This window comes from Lissotriton vulgaris, chromosome 9, assembly GCF_964263255.1.
Source record: "Lissotriton vulgaris chromosome 9, aLisVul1.2, whole genome shotgun sequence".
Lineage (NCBI taxonomy): Eukaryota > Metazoa > Chordata > Amphibia > Caudata > Salamandridae > Lissotriton > Lissotriton vulgaris.
Window position 1 is genome coordinate 108,096,366 of NC_141697.1, and position 22,161 is coordinate 108,118,526.

Here is a 22,161-nt window from a genome sequence, read left to right on the forward strand (position 1 = left end):
CACCCCCCGCACCCCCCTCACGCCACACATACACCTTGAACCGGCAACACTTAGGGGATTCACGGGACTCTTAGTCAGAGGAGCAGATAGCGCTGGGGATCCACATACACCGGCAGGATCCCAAGACATGAGGCAGTATAGCAGATTGGGGAAGCTACCTCTCCTGCTGCGTACCTGGCGCACAAACTTTCCTGCACACGAGGAGGAGGGCTAGGAGGCGGCCGCCATTTTTTAAGGGGGGCACGGTGATCTTTGCTGCTGGCCTGGATAGCGAGTGCTGTACTGCTGTAGTGGAGCTTGGGGACGAGGCTGGATTGCCCCCTAACCGCTTTGAGCGGACAGTGTTTGAACCTGAAGAGGAGTCCTGCGGCTACCCACCCTCCCCTCTTCGCACTTTTAGTCATGAGTGGATATTGGCCTCCAGGGGTCGGGGTGCCAGACGAAAGGGAGCTCTGGATTAACGGAAAAAGCTGACAACGGCACCGCTCTCCTCAGGGAACCTAACCGGGTCCTCACAACACCTAGGACGTCCCAGATCACCAGACTCAACGCAACACAACCTGTAGTTGAACACTTGATCTGCGACGGGTCTCTTTGATTGCAGGACCGCGACAGGCACAGCTACCATGGGGCGCACGGACAGATCTCAGCCAAAACTCTCCTTTGGTCCGAACGGAGCCAAGGCTCCTGACACCTCGACGAACAGCGGCCATGGAGATCGAGACTTGCCAGAAACAGCTGAGTCGCACGATCTTAGAGGAATACTGCTTGCCATGGAGAAAAGCCTACAGGAAGGTATAGCGTCACTAGGCACCAAGATGGCAGAGAGGTTGGACAAACAAGCAGAACGTGTCGATATGGCGGAACGGCGCATTACGGAAGTAGAGGAGGCCCAGACCGCAATGGACTCTGATCACAAACAGATGGCACGAGCAGTCCAAGCGTTGATGGACAAGACAGAGGACCTAGAGGCTCGCTCCAGATGCTGCAACATACGTATTACAGGCCTTCCGGAGACCACACAGACGGGCTACATGGAGGTGTTTGTAGAATGGCTGCTCAAGACGTTGCTTGGGGATTCTGCCTTCTCAGGTATGTTCCTCATGGAGAGGGCACATCACTCTTTGGGCCCGCGACACAAGCCGGGAGCTCTGCCGAGACCCATTATTGCCAAATTGTTAAACTATTGAGACCGTGATACCGCGCTCAAATTGGCAAGGGAAAAGCAACCACTGCAATATGAGGGCTCCACCCTCTGGCTCTTCCCGGACTTTACCGCAAAAGTTCAGGGGGCCAGGGGACAATTTCTTCTGATGAAGAGACAATTGCACGATATGGGGACTGACTATGCTTTACTGTACCCTGCGAAGCCTAGAATTAATCGCCAGGGGAAATCTTTCATTTTCACGGACCCCAAAGAATTGCAGCGGGCACTGAAGGAGTGGAAGAAGGAAGCACGAGGTTCCCCTCATAGAGGTTCGGAGGAAGCGGGGAGCCCGCTCGAAGAGCAGGACTGACGAGACGCTTGGCAGTAGGTAACAGGATCGACAACGCAGGGAGTTGGAAGAGTGGAGAGCTTCTTGTGGACACTGTTCTCTCTCCTTTCCTGGAACAGGCGACAACATGATACTGGAATAGACACAGAAGGCACCGCAGGGCATGAATGGACTTGCAGACTCTTCCGCGTGGCTTGGGGACTGCCTATTGAATATGGTAGGACATATAATGTTGTTTATAGGCTAAGGTCACTCACAGGCGATTGGCAGAAGGAGACTGGGGAGGCAGAGCGGCGGCAATCAGTGGAAGAGGTTTTTGTAAACATCTTTTGTTTTCACAGATCTAAACTTTTGCTTGCTACCTCTGCCCACGCGTGAATACCACAGACTTTGGTTTACGGGGTACTCTTCTTGGGGAGGAAGGGAGGGGGGATTTTGTTTGTATGGAACGAGTTAGGGGGTATGAGGAGGATGGGTCAACAGAAGGTTTGCAGCCTAGTTAGGATTCGGCAGGCGTGGGGGGGGACGGGGAGGGGGGGAGCGTAGCTGATTGGGATTGGGGGGCGTTTTTTACTGAATGTTTTGTTCATGAGGTTGTTGTTTGCACCTTGTCACACTGGCTAGATACAGATTGCTTAGGACTAAAATATGTGCAGATTCCATTATTGCATGAGATTGACGAGGGATGACACCTACATCAGCACGGTCGGAGATTGGATTAGATAAACTGACTTTGATTACATGGAACATAATGTGTCTTAACGACCACAGGAAAGTCAGAAAAGTACTACAATATTTAGCTAAATATGAGGTGGACGTAGCTCTTTTGCAAGAGACTCATTTGCCCACAGACAGTCGCATACTCCGCTATAGGGACCTATCCGGTAATTTACACGCTGCAGGGTTCACATCACACGCACGAGGTGTTCTCACATGGGTCAACCCGAAATCATGCATGTCGTGGGAGCCATGGGTGACAGACAAGGACGGCAGGTATACTATCACTAGGAGTTGTGGAAAGGGGTTGGAGTTCTGTATGGTTAATATGTACGGGCCCAACTATGATAACCCAGGTTTTTATTCTGAGCTCACCGCCAAGATAGAGTCATGCACAGGGGGGGAGATACTCTGGGGGGGATTTCAACATGACCAGGCACCCACACATAGATAGATCGGATGGCCCGATAGGAACCCCGCTGCATCTGCTAGAGCGCTGGAGTTCTACATGGAACATATGGGCTTGAAAGACATATGGAGATATCGCTGCCCATCAGAATGGGAATACACGCATCACTCTGCGCACTTCAATATACACACTATATACACACAAAAATAGATTACTGGCTGGCCACGCCAGCTCTGACCTCGGCCGTGCAACGGTGCGAGGTGCTACCTCTCACATACTCTGACCACTCGCCAGTGATGATATCGATAGTGACGCCGGAGAGGCGGATTCCACCATTCACATGGCGTTCCCCCCCTACTCCTTATTAGATACTTCCTTTGAGGAACTAGCTGGGGACATTGAAACATTCTTTGAGGCTAACGAGAGGTCAGTATCGTCGGTGCAAACCATCTGGGAAGTGTTTAAACTTTATATAAGAGGTGTCACCATATCTAAACACTCTGGGTTCTCAAATCAATTAGGGGAAGGCTGCAGACACTGGAGGCCAAACTCGGGGAGCTAGAGAGGAACCAATTGCTAAACGGGGGAGGGTCAGGGGAGGAACGTCCGAGATGAGATGTGAGGACTCCGAGGAGCTGCTCACAAAAGCTCAGGTTGCGGATCGATTCCGAGAGTATTATGCTGCACTATACGCCTGCAGAAGCCCTACTTCGGAAGAGCGTATTCTTGACTACCTGTCTCATATCAAAATGCCGTGGCTAACGGAGGTGGACAGGGGATACTTAGTACGCCCCATTGAACGAGAAGAGATTGTACTAGCACTATCAACCATGAATCCCGGGAAGGCTCCAGGGAGCGATGGCGTCACGGTGACCTTTAAAAAGGCGTTCCTGGACCTATAACTTCCCAGGCTGCTTGCCCTCTGTAACGCCCTGAACGTCTCAGGATCGTTTAACAGACACGATAATAAGGACGCAACCACTTGTGAAGGGTTAGTCATTTTAATGAAGGCACAAATAATACAAAGAGGAAACAAAAGTTATAGTCACTGGAATCCTCCAGGCTAAGTACGTTACCAGCCCACAGCACGGATGGTCCTAACCGTCCTCTGCATATACGCCGATCCCGGCGTATGCCAACAGAGGGCAGAAATGAAATGGCCGACCATGCCAATCGGTAGGCTGTGAGGGGCACGAAGAGTGTTGGGGAGAATCGAGGAGCCAGGGAAACACCCAGCCGGGGTCTCTACCTGAAGGGAGCAGCCGCTCAACCTCTTCCTCAGACTGCACCGGGACGCGGAGTCACCTCCTGGTGATGCGTCACCGATACCCCAATCAAAAGCAAGAAGACTGAACCGAGAGCAGCCGCTCAATCGATCCTGTGGACTTCCGAGTCTGTAACGCGGCAAACACCTCCTGGTGTGCGTTACAGCTGGCAGTCCCTGTATCTCTGGTCGGGCTGGGAGTTATGACTCCAACCAGCATAAGCGCCACTGCGCCTTGACTCAGCCGAGTCAAAAAGCGAAGCTCAATGGTTGACCGGTAGAGCTTCCGGGTCCTTCACAGGTGACGATGGGGCAAGACACGGCCCAGGGAGTAACGACTCGACCTACCTCCGTTCTTGCCTTACTGGAGCACCACTCCGGAACGCTGCTCTTCACGAAGCAGGTACGTCGGTGTAAACACAATATCCGACAGCGTTGTACCTCCAGGTTCCTCCCTTTATAGGGCGTGTTTTCCTTGAGTTATGTAACAGCTCTCCTGTTTACATAAGGGCGTGTTTTCCTTGAGTTATGCAACAGCTCTCCTGTTTACATAAGGGCGTGTTTTCCTTGAGTTATGTAACGGCTCTCCTGTTTACATAACCTCTTAACCGCTAAGCATCCTGGGAGATGTAGTCCGTTTTCGCTGGTTACCGTTTTCCTCCCCTCGCATGACAGGAATTCTTGACACCCTCTTTGAGTACATAGCGGACTCTGGCACAATGCCACCCACGATGCGGGAGGTGATATTGGTGGCCATTCTTAAACCCAGGAAGACCCGAGCGAGTGCGCTTCATATAGGCTGCTTTCATTACTAAAAGTAGACGCGAAGATCTTCGCAAAGTTGATCGCCAATCGACTCCAGCCCATGGTTACCAAATGAGTTGCTCCGGAGCAGGCTGGCTTCGTTCCGGAACAGAATCTTTCCTACAATTTGAGAACGGTTTTCGCAGCCTTCCAGCACACACGTCCAGAGATCCCGGTGGTGGCGCTATTTCTGGATATGGAGAAGGCCTTCGACTCTGTTGAGTGGCCTTTTCTGCACAAGGTGCTGACTCGCATGGGGGTGGGACCGCTGTTCCTACAACTTCTACCTACATTATAAGCTGCTCCCACAGCCCGGGATCGTTGGTCACTGGCACTATTAAGATAGAGAGAGGCACAAGACAGGGCTGCCCCCTGTCCCCCCTATTATATGCCCTAGTGGCAGAACCGTTGGCATGCGCCCTGCGGGAATACCATAGCCATCGGGGCATACGATTCCCCACATATAAGCTGATAGTTTCAACATATGCAGACGATACGCTGCTCTATATCAGGAATCCAGAGATGCAACTATCAGCAGTCTTGCGAGAGGTGGTTCTGTTTGGCTCGCTGTCTGGGATAGGAGTCAATTGGAACAAGTCACTTATGTTCCCGCTTACCCCAGCTACAAAATAATTCGAACCGGAATATCCTATACAATGGACTACGGACTCCGTAAGATACCTGGGGATCCGATTACACACGGATCCAGAAGTAATACGAAGGGAAAACTATGGCACGGCAATCTCTAAATTAGAAGATGATATCGACAGATGGATAACATTGCAGTTGTCACTTCTGGGGAGGGTGGCACTTATGAAGATGGTAGTGCTGCCACGTCTACTATTTTTGTTCTGTAATATACCCATGGTATTGTCCACTCATTTTTTCGCGCAGTTACGAACTTTATTGGTTCGCCCTGCTTGGGCGGGTAAACAACCTCGAGCTGCCTGGTCCATACTTATACGACCCCATGGGGTGGGTGGGCTAAACTCTCCGGACTTGGAGCTATATTACAGAGCGGCACAGGCTGCACCTGTATATCATTAGATACATGGCCCGGGGGACTTACCTAATGTCCACATAGAGGCAATAGTGGCGGACCCTACCCCGCTCCCTGCGCTGCTGACACTACCTCGAGATAGAACTCCCTGAATGCGGTTGTCCACGCTTGGCACCACATGATGTAGGCACAGGCGTGCAGTCTACTCTTTTCTCCGGCGGCAGCGATAGAATGGGCCTACTGGCTGTCCCCATGTAAGGAGAGGGCAGTGAGGCTAGCACTGAAAGCCCTGAATATAAATACGATGGGGGACATGTTTGTGAATGGCTTCGCCTGCACTTGGGACCAGGTGGAGGCAGGCGAAGTTGGTGGAAAGATGCTGGAGAGATTCCACTACCATAGAGTCCGACATGCGCTTAGTGCATACCTGGGGGAGGAGATGGAGGAGCCACAAACGGTGAATGCCTTCAAATACGTGGTTAAAGCCAAATCCCCTGCCAGACTCATAGCTAGACTGTATTCTATAACACTCACGGAAAGGACGGCAGACTATGCCAAGCAGAGACTGGCATGGCAAGCGGATCTCTGCAGAGATTTGGATGAGGAAATCTGGTGCTACTGCTGCACCAGTAGTAAACGAATATCCCTCCATGGTAGGCACTGATTAGTTCATTTCAAATACCTGAACAGAACATATTACACGCCGGACATGCTCCACAGATACAAGCTGAGGGATAGCCCTAATTGTGAGCGATGTGGTACAATGAAAGCAGACTTCCTTCATGTAGCATGGTACTGTCCGGGGATACAAGCTTTCTGGCAGGAGGTGTATGAGGAGGTCATTAACACCACAGGACCTTCATGTAGCATGGCACTGTCCGGGGATACAAGCTTTCTGGCAGGAGGTGTATGAGGAGGTCAATAACACCACAGGACTGACACTGACACCGGACCCCTTACTGGCGATATTAGGATACTCCAAACCCCTGCACCCGACACATAGACAGTTGGTTGATATGGCTTTCTTGTTGGCGAAGAGATGTGTTATTTGACTCGGGAGAGAATGACAGAGATCATATGAGGCAGTGGACAAGCTGCTTCAACGATCAAATGTAAAACAGAATTTGCACTTTACCAATGATATGTACCTTGACTATTACCTGTGACGGTTGCTGTATAGTTTATGCTCTCTCTTGCTTTTCTTGTTTTTTTTTTTATTTATTTTGTGCTCTTTTGGAAAATGTCAATAAAAATATGAATAAAAAAAATTATGCTGCCAGAGAACGTGCTGCACAAGTGTCTTTTTCTTGCCATATACGATACCCTTGCTCTTGAGCATCCAGCTATTCAGAGTTTTTTTGGGGTTATTAACCAACAATTTCCAGATTGTTTCCGATGTTGAAATTGATTGCAAATGTGATCCTCCCAGGTGAAAATCCTATGTGTTTTTAAAGGTGAGGAGAAAAAAACTCTCCAATATTTAGTAGGTGTTTAGGGGCTCTATCTGCCAGGAAAAAAAAAACACACGCACACGCACGCACACACACACACACACACACGTACACACAGGTACACACACACACACACACACACGTACACACACACACACACACACACACACGTTTTGGTGCCGTTAGCATAATATAGCTACTATTTTCTAACAGTAAAATGTTTATAGAAAGAAATAGATTAAATATGTTGCAATACGGTTTAGTACTCTGTTTAAAATAAATAAGAAAATATTTTATTATGTTTTTTCAGGAATGTTTTTAAAATGCCCTTCCGATTCACAAACAAATTTAAGCAAAAGTTGCATAATATTTCCCCTAGAGTTATTGGAGCAAATATAAACATTTTTAAACAATTTTCAAACCATTTCAAGAGTAATTCTGGAAATCTGTGGCAGTTACAGATTTCCAGAAGTATTTAGTTGTGTAAGCGTTTCTGCATGCAAAGATTTATCAGGTGCACATTTCCACATGCGGAAATTTCGTGCTAAATTGTGCTTGTTTTTTTCCAGAGGGAAAATCTACTTCCTGGCAGAGAAATTCCGATCCTGTAGTCCTATTGACTATTAGGGTATTTTCTCCACATTCCATCCTGAAAATGCATTTATTCCTGCTCTTGTCAAGATCACATTTGCAAGCATTTTCAATATTGAGAACTACATATACATTTCTGGTGCACTACCACAAACCTGTGATTTTGTGGCTGTTCAAGAGCATTTGGAGGTGGACCCATAGAGAAATAACTGCAAACTCACTCCTAGTAGTAGATTTCCTGACGAGAATTTTAACTATTCTGGTGGGTGGAATTTTTGGATAGGTAAAATCTAATTTTGTGTGCTAAATATTTTTGTGCCCCTAAATTGTACCCCTTTAAAGCTGCCACTGCTTCTACTTTACATAGTTGCCCAGAATCGTTACACCCCTACTCAGAGGACTTCAAGCTGACGATCCTGCAATAATATGCTTGCATATGACATTTGTGCTTATGATCTTGGTTCATTTTTCTTTTAACTAAAATGTTAATTAAAACTGGGTCACTGTACAGCGTTCTACTGCTTCTTGGAGTTGGTTCTGTGCTTTACCAAGATCTTATACAAAGGCAGAAGTGATGTTCTTGAGTTGCATCCCAAGAGTCCCGGAACCTTCTGCTGATTGCCTGTCTCTGTGCTTTATTTAGTGCCAGGGATGCCCCCCTCCCAGGCCGCGAACAAGGAGTGAAACTCCGTCAAAGGAAGCTGAAGTGGACGTCCGCTACCTGCAGTGGTTGAACGGTAAACTGCAGTTCAGCTGGAGAGCTCTGCACGCCGCCCAGCAAGAGAAGTGTGCAGCTGTGCACAAGGTACACGCCTGCGGGCGTTTGTGTGTATGCCAATATAAAGACTTCTTTCATATGTTGTGATAAATTCGATACATTTACCTGGCATATGTTTGACGATTGCAGTTTATATGGAATCATTAGCTTCAGGGCTTTAAGTGGGATGAAAAAACTGGGGGGTCTCTCAAAGGGGCGTGGCCAGTGTAATTAGGGGCGTGGCTTAAAATCACTTACGCAAAAAATCTGTGCTTAGCATAGTGTGCCGCCCGACTTGTAATTTGCTGTTTCCGTCATTGCATCCAGATATTTGATACAAGTAACATCATACCTACAATAAGTCAGTAATATTGGCTTTGTCAATGGTTATTACTTGCAGAAGATAAATACAAAGCTTCCAATTAAATCCTTGGTGACCCTACCACAATGTTGCTGCTCCTGAGTTTCAGAAAGAGAAGGGAAATCCAGAAAGAAAATGACTCTTAAAGGATTTCCCTTCCCCCACTTCGCTCCCCTGGCATGACGTCATGCTGTAACTTCTCTACTACTGAGAAGTGAGCATTGTGAGCAGCGCACATCCATGTGCCTGGTGCTGTCTCGAAATGGGTCTCTATCAGGCTTTGCTTTGAGCCATGGCACTTTTTTCCGGACTGCAGTGACAGCAAACAGCGCTCATTGCAGTCCGGGAAAAAAAACGGGCTGCCTGGGTCAGGGCTCAAAACAGAGCCCGATAGAGACCCGTTTCGAGGCCCCCAGAAAAAAACTGCCGGTGCTCAGACCCCTTGAGACCCGGCCCACTTAAAGCCCTGATTAGCTTCTTTAGTCAGTTCTCGTGGTATAGGCAATACACGTGAATGACGTCATTTTCTGATCACATGTGCGCAACCACATGATGAGTGCTCATCAGTGTTCGAGCTGATGGACTGGTAGTTCCTTAAGCTTTCGATTTTCTCCTGTTATAGTTCCCCTTTCATTTCTGTGTTTCTTCTCTTTTTATCTTAACTTTTCTTAAGAGGATATTACAGCTCCACAGGCCGGCGTTGAGGCTCTTGCTTGCCTCTTCGTTTGCAGTACGCCATATCCCAGTTGGTCACTTCTTCTAAACAATGTGACCATTATGGAATGCTGTGCCTCTTAGTTCTACCATTTCAATATAACCGGCACATTGACTTTAATATGGTGGCCATATTGAAACTTTAAAACAACGACAGACTATGTTCAAGTTACTGCAACGTGTACACCCACTGCCTTGTTTAGTTTTGTTGTTGAAAGCGTATGCCTGCTGTCTTTAGACAACAGCAGGTGTTCTTTGTTTACTTGTGTTCTTTTTCATTTACCTTGCATATGCTGTTGAGTTTGTCTGTATTTTATCGTTGTTGAGCCAGAGGGTATATGCAAGAATGAGTCAGAGGATAGGTCAAAACAAATCAAGACATTTACTTGGTGATGCACAAACAATAAACATTCACAGAAACCAGATTTCCATACACTAATATTTGTGTATGGTATAGTTTCATCGGTAAAACTGTATGTCTGTGTACATTTAGTGGACATTACAATGAAAACAGGCTGTCTGTAAATGACAGTGTGCTATCAGACAAAGCTTTAATTACATTAAAAAATTGACCCGCCTTAAGTCCATTAAAGGTAGGTGGGCCATGAACATTTGTTTAAAAAAGTGGGTTGTGGTTCTAAAAATTTTGACAACCACAGAATTACAGTGCGTTTCAAAATATATGCTTTTTTTTATAATCACTTTAGAGAAAAATGCTTGAAAATGGGAACTCTTGTTGAAGTCAACTTTTTGTGGGTAAAGGAAGCAACATTTTGCGCCTAATTTTATGTGGGCATATTGTAAATTGATCTCAAATTGCACTCACTCTTTGCATCACAGTTCCTACCAAATATAATTTGAGCATAAAACAGTGCAAACAAGAAGCAACTACCGGAACAAAAATTGTTTTCACCTGTTATTAGTGTGAAACACGAGGAAGGGTTTTACTACCCAATTTGCTATTGCAGCAGGTAATGAATGCTTCATTTCACTGAAAATCATGCCTTACCTCTGCCCACATAAGCCAAAATCGATATGGGGTTAATTTCCGTGGCTGGGTTGCACCAGGAGCATTCTGTGTTGCGGTAGAGGTGCAGTCATTATTTGTCTCTTACTTTCCATGTGAATTCAAGGTGGTTTATAATTGAACACTTTTGTGGATTTTCTACCTAAATAGTATTTTTCAATCATTCAATAGTTTAAAATAATAAAATAATCAAATATGTGTTGAAATTTACTGTTATATCACTAGTTTATCATCCTCATACACAGAAGAGTGAACCTTTAGTTGCTGTAAGAGTGCGGCCAAGAATCGCATCTAAAGATTGCAAATTTAATGTGAACAGGATTGACCCATGTGGAACGTCACACCTCAGTTTCTTGAGTATAGAATGGAAGGGTGACAGTAAGGTGATCTGCTGCTGATCTGAAATTACCCATTTAATGATTTGTCTGTGCAGCACAACTTTACCTTGTGTTCCTTCTAAGAGGGAGCGGTTTATGGTAAAAGTATCTGGGCCTGACGCCTTCATCCACAAAGTGAAAAAGATTGTTCGGGATAAGTAGGGGCACCATTCTGTGCAGTTGCCTAGCAGGAATCCAGTTTGGAACATTTCTAGGAGATTATTATCCTAGACAAATTGTTTAAGATGTTTAAAGACTAGTTTCTTTAGTAATTTGCCAAGGAATGGCAGTAAAGAGACGACACAGAAATTGCTCAAGCTTTGAGGGTATTTTTAGAAGAGTTTTCATGCCACTAGTTTTCCACGCAGTAAGAAAATTACCCTGACCTAAAGAGCTGTTAATAGATCTAACAGCTATATTTTAAGGGCAGTTAGAAGAGCTATATGAAAGAAACACGTTAGTTAGATTCTTTACCTTAGAATAACACACAGGCGTCAGTCTGGATCCGGAAAGTTTTTTCGTCAGCAGTACCCCTGCGTGTCGGTAGGCGTTGTCTGTGGCTCTGCATCCGTCGTCTGCGTCGTGATTGCCGGAATGACTTTGCTGGAGTACTTAGAGGTCGCCCTCGCTCGCTGATGTCAGTTCTATTTTTTTCCGCTGAGGTTCTGTAAAATCTGCCTTGCCCTGTTGTGTTATGGTTCCGTCACGATTTTGGTGATGTTGTACCGTATTTAGCAAGTACGGCTAATATGGAGTGAATTCGTCATGTTAACTAGCGAGTTCATTATGTATTCAGAGACTTTGTCTCGAATATGGGTTCCATTTTGTTCGTGCCTCCATTTTGGTGTTGCCATCACGTAGGCCCATGGAGGTAACTAGACGAACAAAGTTGCATGGGCTTCGTTGTTCATGCACTTATTAACTAAGCCTTTTCTTGACTCGAAGGTGCATTGTAAGGAACTGACCTCTTTATCTGAAACTGACCCTTTGCGAGGCCAATTTACTCGGTTGATTGCTCTCTGAGATTGCAAGTCAAAGTTCAGGACATCGTTAGTTTTTAGCTTTTCTACACATGCCTTATCTTGCTCGTTATCTATCATTGTTTCCTTTTTATGTTCCTTTGTTACATGCATTGTGCTTCCAATTATGGGTTTGTCCGGCTTGTGGAGATTGAATTTAGGACATCCTAAGAATTAACTTGTGGCGTTGGTACAATGTAAAGTGAGCCTTTTTGGAATGTGATAATGTATAGAAATGTGTTTCTATTGGTCAGAATTTGCTGCAGTGGGTGTCCATTTGTAATGTGAATATTGTGTATAAATACTGATGTCTTTCTCTACAAAATTGAGCAGTTTCTTGAGTTGTACATCATGTTTTGTTGCTGGGATTACTGCTCCTAGCTGCTGCTAATAAATGTGATCTTTGACGCCACCTAGAAGTATTCCGTGTCTCTGTTTGCCAAGACAGGAGAACCCGAAGACTTTGGGCGTGTCCCTGGCGCCGCTGGGTTCTAAAAACCCGGTTCTTCAGTTGGCGCCCAGCGGTGGGGCGACTTCAGCGGTACCGGTCCAAGCCCGAGGATCGCGAGGAGCCACGTGATGAAATTCTGGAGGAAGGCCGCCACTTCATTGACCCCTGCATGTCGACGTGGACCGAAGGTATTTTCTGTGAGGCTTCCCGCTTTCCGGCGGCTACGAAGGACTGCTGCCCTGACTGTCGCCCTGTCTTGGACCCTCGATAGATGCGTTGTAGAGCTAGACGATAGACGGTTTTCTGGTGGCGTGACAGATATTTTGGTTAAGTATAAGTGGGTCGCTCCCACGACTTTGTTTGGTTCTTTGTTTTGGTTCTTGATTTGATTCTTGGTTTGGTTTGATTCGGCTACTGCAGTAATCTAAGCCGAGGGGCTCGTATATTTGCAAGAGTATCGATAGTTGATAACCCCTTGAAGTTTGAAGCTAGATTAGTGAGCTATAAGATGCCTGGTCTTAGCAAAATTAGGAAATGGTTTTGTTGTGGTTGCAACAAGGATTCCCGATTGGAGGACTTGTGTCCGATACCTCCGGTTGGAACTCCAACTTATGAGCTGTATTTAAAACACGGAGTGGGTCCTATCACCTATAATGAGGTATGGATCCGCTATACTAGGAAAGATGGTGTCTTACGATGGCCCCAACATGGTAGTTTCAAATCAAATATTTTAAATAACCTAGATGTTGTGCTGTTCAAGAAGAAAGCCCGGCCGGCAATGTTTGACTCTTTCCACCTTTGGCGAAAGGAAGCCAAACAGAGAAATTAAACAAGCAAAAAGAGATAGGAAAGATAAAAATATGTCAGTATTACAAGCTGCTAGGCAGTTTAAGGAAGATGGAGAAGAACGTGTGAGTGAAGTCTTAGATAGACAGCGTTGCATGGCTATCGATAAATTTTATCCGGCCTTGCCGCCTTCCCTTCCAAAAGTGAATGAAGACCCTGAAAAAGATCCTTTGATTTCTCATTTACTGAGATTGCCACCCTCCTATGTGCAGGGTGCTACTGCACCTCCATTACCCCCGGTTGTTCCACCCTTTGTTGATCAACCTCCTGCTGCTGTTCAGCCAACTGGTGCTCCACAGATGGTTTTGCCTCCTCCTGCGCAACCCATTCTCGGGTCGCCAGCTTTGCTACCAGCTTTGCCTCAAACTCCTTTGCCTTCTGCTTCTGCATCTTTGACTTCTACTGTTCTTGTCCCTACACCTTCTTTGCCTCAGAATGCTTATTCTCCTGTTCTTATGTCTACTTCTTCTCCTTCTGCTCGAAAACGAATAACCGAAACTGTTGTTAATCTGTTGTCACCATTGTTTGGGTCACTAATTATGACCCCTGTTTTGGAATGCAAGCAGAGTCGTAGTCAGCTTCCTAGTTCCGAGGAACGGACAGTGTTGGATTTGTTGGCTCGTAGGTCGATTTTAAATGCTCCGAGGTATGATTTGCCTGCGGTTATGGATGTTTTCTTTCAGTGGGAACCGCCTAAGCAAAGGTATGTTTTTGATGTAATGTGTACTTTTCTGCGTCAGGAATGGGAAGATAATGAGTTGGGTCCGATTCCGCAGGATGTGCGCGATGTTCAGTCAGAGTTTGCTAAAGGGATGATAGTGGAATCTGATGTTACAGATGCCGTAGAGACGATACTTGCTGTCCGATCTAGGCTTTCGCCTCAGACATTGTATGAACCTGATTCCTCTGTTAGGAGGAAAGTGAAACAGTACCCTATGAGAGAAGTTCCTCCTGTATGGAAAGAAGCAGTTCAGGCTAATGTAAATCAGGGTATTGTTGCCGCTCCGGCTCATTTTCAGTGAGTATGGGTACATGTCCCTTTGAAGAGAGCAGAGGTCTTGGCTCTTAAGCAGACCTTACCTGACCCTCGTAAGAATCCTGCTGGTTATTACAAGGAGTTGTCCCAGACATTTGAAGCGTGTATTAGGAATTTAGCTGACATCGATATGTTGATGGTAATGTAGTCCCTCAACCTTTGTGGGCGAAGATTTGTCATGAGAATCATGCTGCTGAATTAGGTGATACCTGGGCGAATATTGTTGCTGCAGATGGTAGACAGGAGGGTGGTGCTAAACCTGAACCTTTAGTTTCAGAATTACCAGGTAGAATTATTAATTTGATGAAAACGATGATGCCCGCTTTACAAGTGAATTGGGATAAGTTAGCAGCAGTAAGCAGAAGAAAGACGAGAATGTATCTGATTTCTTCACTAGGTTTGAAGAGACGTTTATTGATCATAGTGGTCAGGATATGAGTACGGAAGTTGGCCAAAGGTTGTTTTTGGATAAATGTGTCTTTAATTTGCTTCCCGAACTTTCTAATAAGTTAAAGGACTCTGAGAGTTCATGGGCTGTTTCTTCGTCGCCCAGATATTGGCTACTGCGCAATATTACGAGAATAGGGATAAAGATGAGAAGGATAAAGTAGAGAAGAAAACTAAGGATCTAAACACGAAAGTTCTTTTGCCTCAAGCTTATCCACCTCGTCAGAATCAGCCTCAGTTTCAGCAACCTCCACAATTTCAGAGATTGTTACAGAAGCCTGAGCCCTATGCTTCTCGATTGTTTCCTGGCCCTAATCAGTGTGCTTATTGCAGAGAGGAAGGTCATTACAGGAATAGTTGCCCGGCTTTGTTACAGCGTGCGAATGGTGTACCTAGTCAGAGAAGTCGTGGTTGTTTTCAGCAAGCTCCTAGGGGTAGGGGACGTGGTGTGATCTCCCAAAATGAGCGTGCCTCTTCCCTACAGAATTCTGCGAATTATTTTGCCTGACAGAATGTTCCGAGTGGTCAGTCTGCCCAGTATTATGTTGGGGATTACTATGTCGAAGGTGAGAGTTCTGGTTATAATAACTAGGACAGCCAAGGACAAAGTGAGGGAGTAGTGTCAGTTCCAGTAGATCAGAGTGGACCTTATGTTGAAGTGATTACATCAGGTGTGGTAGAACCTTTTCTTTTGGATACTGGTGCGACGAAGAGTTCTATTATGCACTCTAAACTTCCTGGCGCACCTTTGTCTGGCTTGACCAATGTTTCAGTAGGATTTTCAGGCGCCCCAGTTCGTAATCCGGTTTCTAGTCCTTTGTCCCTTTCCATTGGCCCTTATGAATTGGAAGCTCCGCTTATTCTAACAACTGGTTGTGGTGAGAATCTGTTGGGCTTGGACTTGCTGAAAAGATTATATGCAACCTTGCATTGTTCTCCTTCAGGAGTACAACTTAGCCTTGGTAAGAAAGTGATTTCTCCAATGTATTTGTCTAAGGATTGTTTGCCACTGGAATTGCGTTCGCTTCCTGATACACTTTGGGCCACAGGTCCAAATCATGTTGGTCTTTTGCAGATTCCTCCGTATGTTGTTACCCTTAAATCAAATGCTAGGCTGCCTTGTATTCCACAATACAGGATTTCGAGCGATGGTGAGAGAGCTCTTTTAGCGATTTGTCTATGATCTGGTTGAGAAGGGTGTAGTTGAGGAAACGAGAGGTAATGTGTGTAAGAGTCCTGTTTTGCCTGTCCTTAAACGTACTGATGCTTCTCAGCCACCTGTGTACCGGTTTGTGATTGACCTTCGAGAGGTCAACAAGATTGTCGTGCCACAGTTTCCTGTGGTACCTGATATCACTGCTTTGTTGACTCTGATTCCTGCTTCGGCAGCTTGGTTTTCTGTCATCGATTTGAAGAATGCTTTCTTCAGTATTCCTACTGATGAGGAGAGCAGGGATATTTGTGGCTTCTCATTAGGAGGCCGAAGCTTCCGGTTTAACAGAGCTCCCCAAGGTTATTGTGAAAGTCCCTCCATCTAGTCAAGCATTGAAAACTCAGCTTGACGGTTTTGTGTTACCTGTAGGTGCTACTCTTATTCAGTACGTTAATGATTTTTTGATTACTGCTGATAATGAAAAGATTTGTAAAGAGGCTACTCTTTCTTTGTTGCTGTATTTGTCTGACCTTCATCATAAAGTGTCACCTTCAAAGTTGCAATATTGTCGCCAAGAAGTGACCTACTTAGGTCATCTCTTGTTGAAGGAGGGAAGGAGAATGACCCCAGAACGAATTCAAGCGATTGCGCAAATGAGTGTGCCATCCACACAGAGAGAAGTGTGTGCCTTTTTAGGTATTACATCGTATTGTAGACAGTGGATTCCCAATTTTTCACTGTTGGCCAAACCTTTGTTAGCATTGACTCTGAAAGATACTCCGCATCCTCTTCCTTGGTCTGACGAATGTCAGAAAAGTATTTCTGAACTACGCGATGCATTGTGTTCGGCTCCTGTGTTGGGTACCCCAGACTATAGTAAGTCTTTCACGTTGTACGTTCACGAGAGAGAAGGTTGTGCGTTGTCAGTATTGACACAACCATTTGGGGATAAGCAGCGTCCATGTGCGTATTTTTCATCGACGTTCGATCCGGTAGCTAGAGCGTTGCCAAGTTGTCTAAGAGCTACAGCGGCCGCTGCTGTTTCTATCCGACAGTCTGCTGGTCTGGTATTGGATAATACGTTGATTGTGATGGTCCCATATGCAGTGGATACCTTATTAAAGAGGACTAAGACACAGCACCTTACTAGTGCACGTCTGTCAGGTTACGAGTTGACATTGTTGGCGAGTCATGTGCACATTAAAAGATGTAATGTGTTGAATCCAGCTACGTTGTTACCGATCTCTACATAGACGGATCCTCAGGAACAGCATGATTGTTTTCTTCGTACAGAGGAAGAAACGAAAGCTAGAGTTGACCTAAGGGATTCTCCCTTTACGGATGTTGATGGTACGCTGTGGGTAGATGGTTCGTGTTTTAAGCTTCCGAATGGTGAGACGACTGCAGCGTATGCTATCACAACCTTACAAACAGTTGTTGAGACAGCACGCATACCACAGAATTCTGCACAAGCAGCAGAGTTGATTGCACTGACTAGAGCGTGCGTGTTGTCAGAAGGAAAGCGAGTGAATGTTTACATCGATAGCCAGTATGCGTTTGGTGTTGCCCATAGTTTTGGGCGTTTGTGGAGAGAGCGTGGGTTCCTTACTTCGCATGGGACAAAAATACAGCATTGGCAGTTGGTGAATGAACTTTTGGAATCTCTCACTCTCCCAAAGCAGATTGCAATTGTGAAGTGTAGTGCGCATAAGAAAGTTGTGGACAATGTTGGTCAAGGGAATGCGTTTGCGGATGATGTTGCGAAGTAAACGGCGAAAGACATGATGAGCCGTATGTATGTTGCAGTCCCAGCTAATTGGGTTATGGCTGGTGGAATGTGTGAAGACACAATAGAAAGTGTGAAAATGTTTCAGGCTGAAGCGACTGAGAAGGAAGTAAGTACGTGGAGAGAGACTACGGGTATGTTGGATCCTACAGGTTGTTGGGTTGAGTTGTCAGAACACCAGCGATGGTTGTTGCCAGACGCGTATGTGCTCCCAGTGGTTACTATGGCTCATGGAATGGCTCACATCAGTTCAAAGGGAATATGCAAGTTGTTGGCTCCAGTTTGGCAGAATGCTGGAATTCCGAAATGTGCAGAGAACGTGGTGAAGCATTGTATGATTTGTTTGAAGTATAATCCTGGTAAGGGAGCTCCAACTCCAGCTGGTCATTTTGCTCCTCCGACGTATTCGTTTCAGGTGATACAGCTAGATTATATTCATATGGAGAGATGCTATAATTTGAAGTATGTCCTTGTGGTTGTTTGCGCCTTTTCCAGGTGGATAGAGGCCTACCCCCTAAAGGATAATACTGCCTTGTCTACAGCCAAGGTTTTGCTGAGAGAATACTTCCCTAGGTATGGTTTGCCGAGAATTGTATGGTCAGACAATGGGAGTGAATTTGTGGGTCAAATCATGAAGAAAGTGTGTTCTGGTTTGGGAATGAGGCAAAAGTTCCACGCTTCGAATCACCCCCAGTCAGCTGGTCTTGTCGAGTGCTACAATGGCACGTTAAAGCTGAAGCCAGCTAAGATACATGCGAGCTCTTGTCTTACATGGCCAGATGCCTTGCCATTGGCTCTTTTGTCAACGAGGACGACAGTACATTCTCGTATGGGACTTAGCCCGTATGAGATTGTGTTTGGTCGTACAGCCAATGTTTGGGGTGTGCCTCGTCCTAAAGAATACAGCAGTATTGAATAGCCTATGTTGGTGGATTACTTACATGACTTGACTGCTAAATTACGTGTTCTCCACCAACAGGTCTATGACAGTTTGCCGACAGCTACTACAGATCCAGGACATTCAATCCTACCTGGTCACTACGTCCTGGTCAAGAACTTCCAGCGTACCAAGAATTTGGAACCCAGATGGACTGGTCCTTACTTAGTCCTTTTGGTTACTAGAACCGCTGTTAGAGTAGTCGGCAAAAAGAACTGGGTGCATGCGCCCACTGTAAAAAAGTTCCTTTGCCTTTACCGTATGATCAGTGGGTGAGGGATGGTATAGCTGATACAGATTGCGAGAGAGTTCCCGCCTTTGTGCCCTTTAGTGATGCTCATTTGACATGGACACGGTCAGAACGCGAGGATGATGATGTTCTGCAAGCTGCTGTGCCTCCTCATCTAAAGATTGGCACCACCAATCCGGAACTTTTATTTAAGGATCCAACTGTACCTGATAAAGAACGTTACGATTTGAGGCCAAGAAAGCCTGTTGCTATGGACTAAAAAAACCCACATTTTTTTATATAGTGAATTACACCTTGTCAGATCAAGAGACTTTTTTACTTTTTACTTTTTTGAGTCACCATCTGGACTGAGCTGCAGGGTTGCTGTACAGCCTTAAGGGGTGAGCCACGTATTAACACAAGGTCTGTGGTTCAGGGTCGTTAGTGCGAACTTGGCGCACACTTAAGTGAAGAAGGTAATAGCCGTGAGCAGCACGTTAGAGGATGGAGTCTTTTGGGTCATATAACAGTGTTGAAGAAAAGGGTTTCAAAATGAAAATGTATATATTGGTCCGTAGCAAATGTTTTTAAATAATGTGTTTTCTTATGCTTGTGAATATTACGTTAGCTTGTGTGGGTGGGATTTTCTATATCACACAATTGCAGCTTACATCTACATCCCAACCTACTCTTTCTTTTTCTACTCTTTCTCCACATGAGTTTCATACCTTACCTGAACATGAGCAGACACGAAGATCAGAATTTGTGAACAATTCGTTTATACAGATGTTGCATCAGCTAGTCATAAATACCACAAATTGTTGGGTGTGTGGTCTTATGCCACATACTACAGATAAGGGAATGCCATATTTGGTTTTGCCTTTTTCGCCTAATGGGTCAGTTTGGGCACTCCAATCAATGTTTATCTATGTGAATGAAACCTCTTCTGTACGTTCTGTCAAAGACAATGCGAGTAATAATGCCTTGATACGGGGAATAGTTGATATGATTAGAGATATCGATGCGTATAACGCTATCCCTAAAGATGAGGTACGAGCATATGTCGGTTGGATTAAGACGACATATAGTGTTAGCTTGACGGAGAAAGAAAGACAGTGAAGGTCTCCTCCTATTTGGATTGTACCCCACCGAGGTCATATTTGTTTGCAAGGTAATGGTCAGAATCCGAGAGCTCAGCTTGGTAAGAATGTGTGTGTTCACACATACGTTATTCGTCCCAGAAATCTCCTCCATTCGTGCCAGCTAAAGGCACGTATTTTGTTTATCACGACAGAGCCTACACATGGTTGCCATCTGTTTTTTCTGGCACATGTTATGTGGCATTTCTGCTTCCCCCTACATACACTGCTGTTTTCGATTACCATAAGACAAGATATGGTAGAGGTGTTATCAATGCGAAAGATACTGTCGCACGAGAAGCTGGAGGCTTCTTTAAGGGTTTCCTGCCCTTTTGGGGTCCTATGGCTAATAGTAGGAATATTCGTCAGCTTACGAGAGTGGTTGAGGCCAATATATATGAGACTGCAGGTACCCTTAGCAATATTACAGCTGAGCTTCAAGCGGGTCGCCTTATGACATTACAGAATCGCTTTGTTTTAGATATTATACTTGCAGATAGAGGTGGGGTATGCAAATTGATTAGATCTAGTTGCTGCGTTTTCATACCAGATAATGTCCCGACAGTGTACCAAGCCATCTTTAGGTTACGTAAGTCTGCTGAATCTATACATGTAGACGTAGGTAATTGGTCGTTGATGGGATGGTTATGGGAATTGCTGTCCAAATGGGAATGGAAGATTCTGATGTTCCTTGGTATGGCGTTAGCTATCCTTTTCTCGTGTTGCCTATGCATCCAGTGCGGTCCCGCCATTTGTAGTCTTTGTGCTACTATCTGTGTGAGAAGACCCGCCCCGAGAGAAGTGAAGGCTAATAAGATGATGTTACAGCAACACCTTGATGACCTGATGAGAATAGATATAGACCTGGATTCAGATTGACTTAAGTTTAGGTTCTTACCGACGTAATGGCAAAAGGAGGGTCTGAGGTTCTGTAAAATCTGCCTTGTCCTGTTATGTTATGGTTCTGTCACGATTTTGGTGATGTTGTACCGTATTTAGCAAGTATGGCTAATATGGAGTGAATTCGTCATGTTAACTATGAGTTCATTACGTTTTCAGAGACTTTGTCTCGAATATGGGTTCCATTTTGTTCGTGCCTCCATTTTGGTGTTGCCATCACGTAGGCCCATGGAGGTAACTAGACGAACGAAGTTGCATGGGCTTCGTTCATGCACTTATTAACTAAGCCTTTTCTTGACTCTAAGGTGCATTGTAAGGAACTGACCTCTTTATCTGAAACTGACACTTTGCGAGGCCAATTTCCTTGGTTGATTTCTATCTGAGATTGCAAGTCAAAGTTCAGGACATCGTTAGTTTTTAGCTTTTCTACACATGCCTTATCTTGCTCGTTATCTATCATTGTTTCCTTTTTATGTTCCTTCGTTACATGCATTGTGCTTCCAATTATGGGTTTGTCCGGCTTGTGGAGACTGAATTTGGGACATCCTAAGAATTAACTTGTGGGGTTGGTACAATGTAAAGTGAGCCTTTTTGGAATGTGATAATGTATAGAAATGTGTTTCTATTGGTCAGAATTTGCTACAGTGGGTGTCCATTTGTAATGTGAATATTGTGTATAAATACTGATGTCTTGCTCTACAAAATTGAGCAGTTTCTTGAGTTGTACACCGTGTTTTGTTGCTGGGATTACTGCTACTAGCAGCAGCTAATAAATTTGATCTCTGACGCCACCTAGAAGTATTCCGTGTCTCTGTTTGTCAAGACAGGAGAACCCGAAGACTTTGGTCGTGTCCCTGGCGCCGCTGGGTTCTAAAAACCCGGTTCTTCACCGCTCCATCAATCGCTGATTCGGGGAAGAGCGTACCCTTAGTCATTTTTTGACTAACTTTTTGGACAATTTTGTCTATCTTTTTCGAGTCGACCTCGACTCCTGGTGCCAGTAGGGATGCCCAGTTTTAAGCCGTGTGACGTCTGTCAGCGACTGATATTGGCTACCGACCCCCACCGCCGGTGTCTCTACTGCTTAGGGGCCGACCATGATGACAAGTCGTGCCTGACCTTGACGTCGAAGGCTAGGCGGGAGCGTTCCTGTATGCTGCTCGAGATCCGACAGTCGGCTCCAAGCCGCTCGAGGTCCCAGTCGAGGAGGAGGTCGAGGGACCAGTCGCTGAGCCGCAGTCACCATCGAT

The 22,161-nt window shown here is 45.5% G+C and overlaps 1 protein-coding gene across 1 annotated transcript in view; it reads left to right on the plus strand.

Annotated features, from left to right (window-relative positions):
• TEDC1 (tubulin epsilon and delta complex 1) overlaps nt 1–22,161 on the plus strand; it is a 618,264-nt gene that overhangs the window by 215,916 nt on the left and 380,187 nt on the right. The window contains exon 4 of the mRNA XM_086937156.1: nt 8,376–8,537. Coding sequence (XP_086793282.1) covers nt 8,376–8,537 — 162 coding nt within the window. The remainder of the gene's footprint in view (nt 1–8,375; nt 8,538–22,161) is intronic.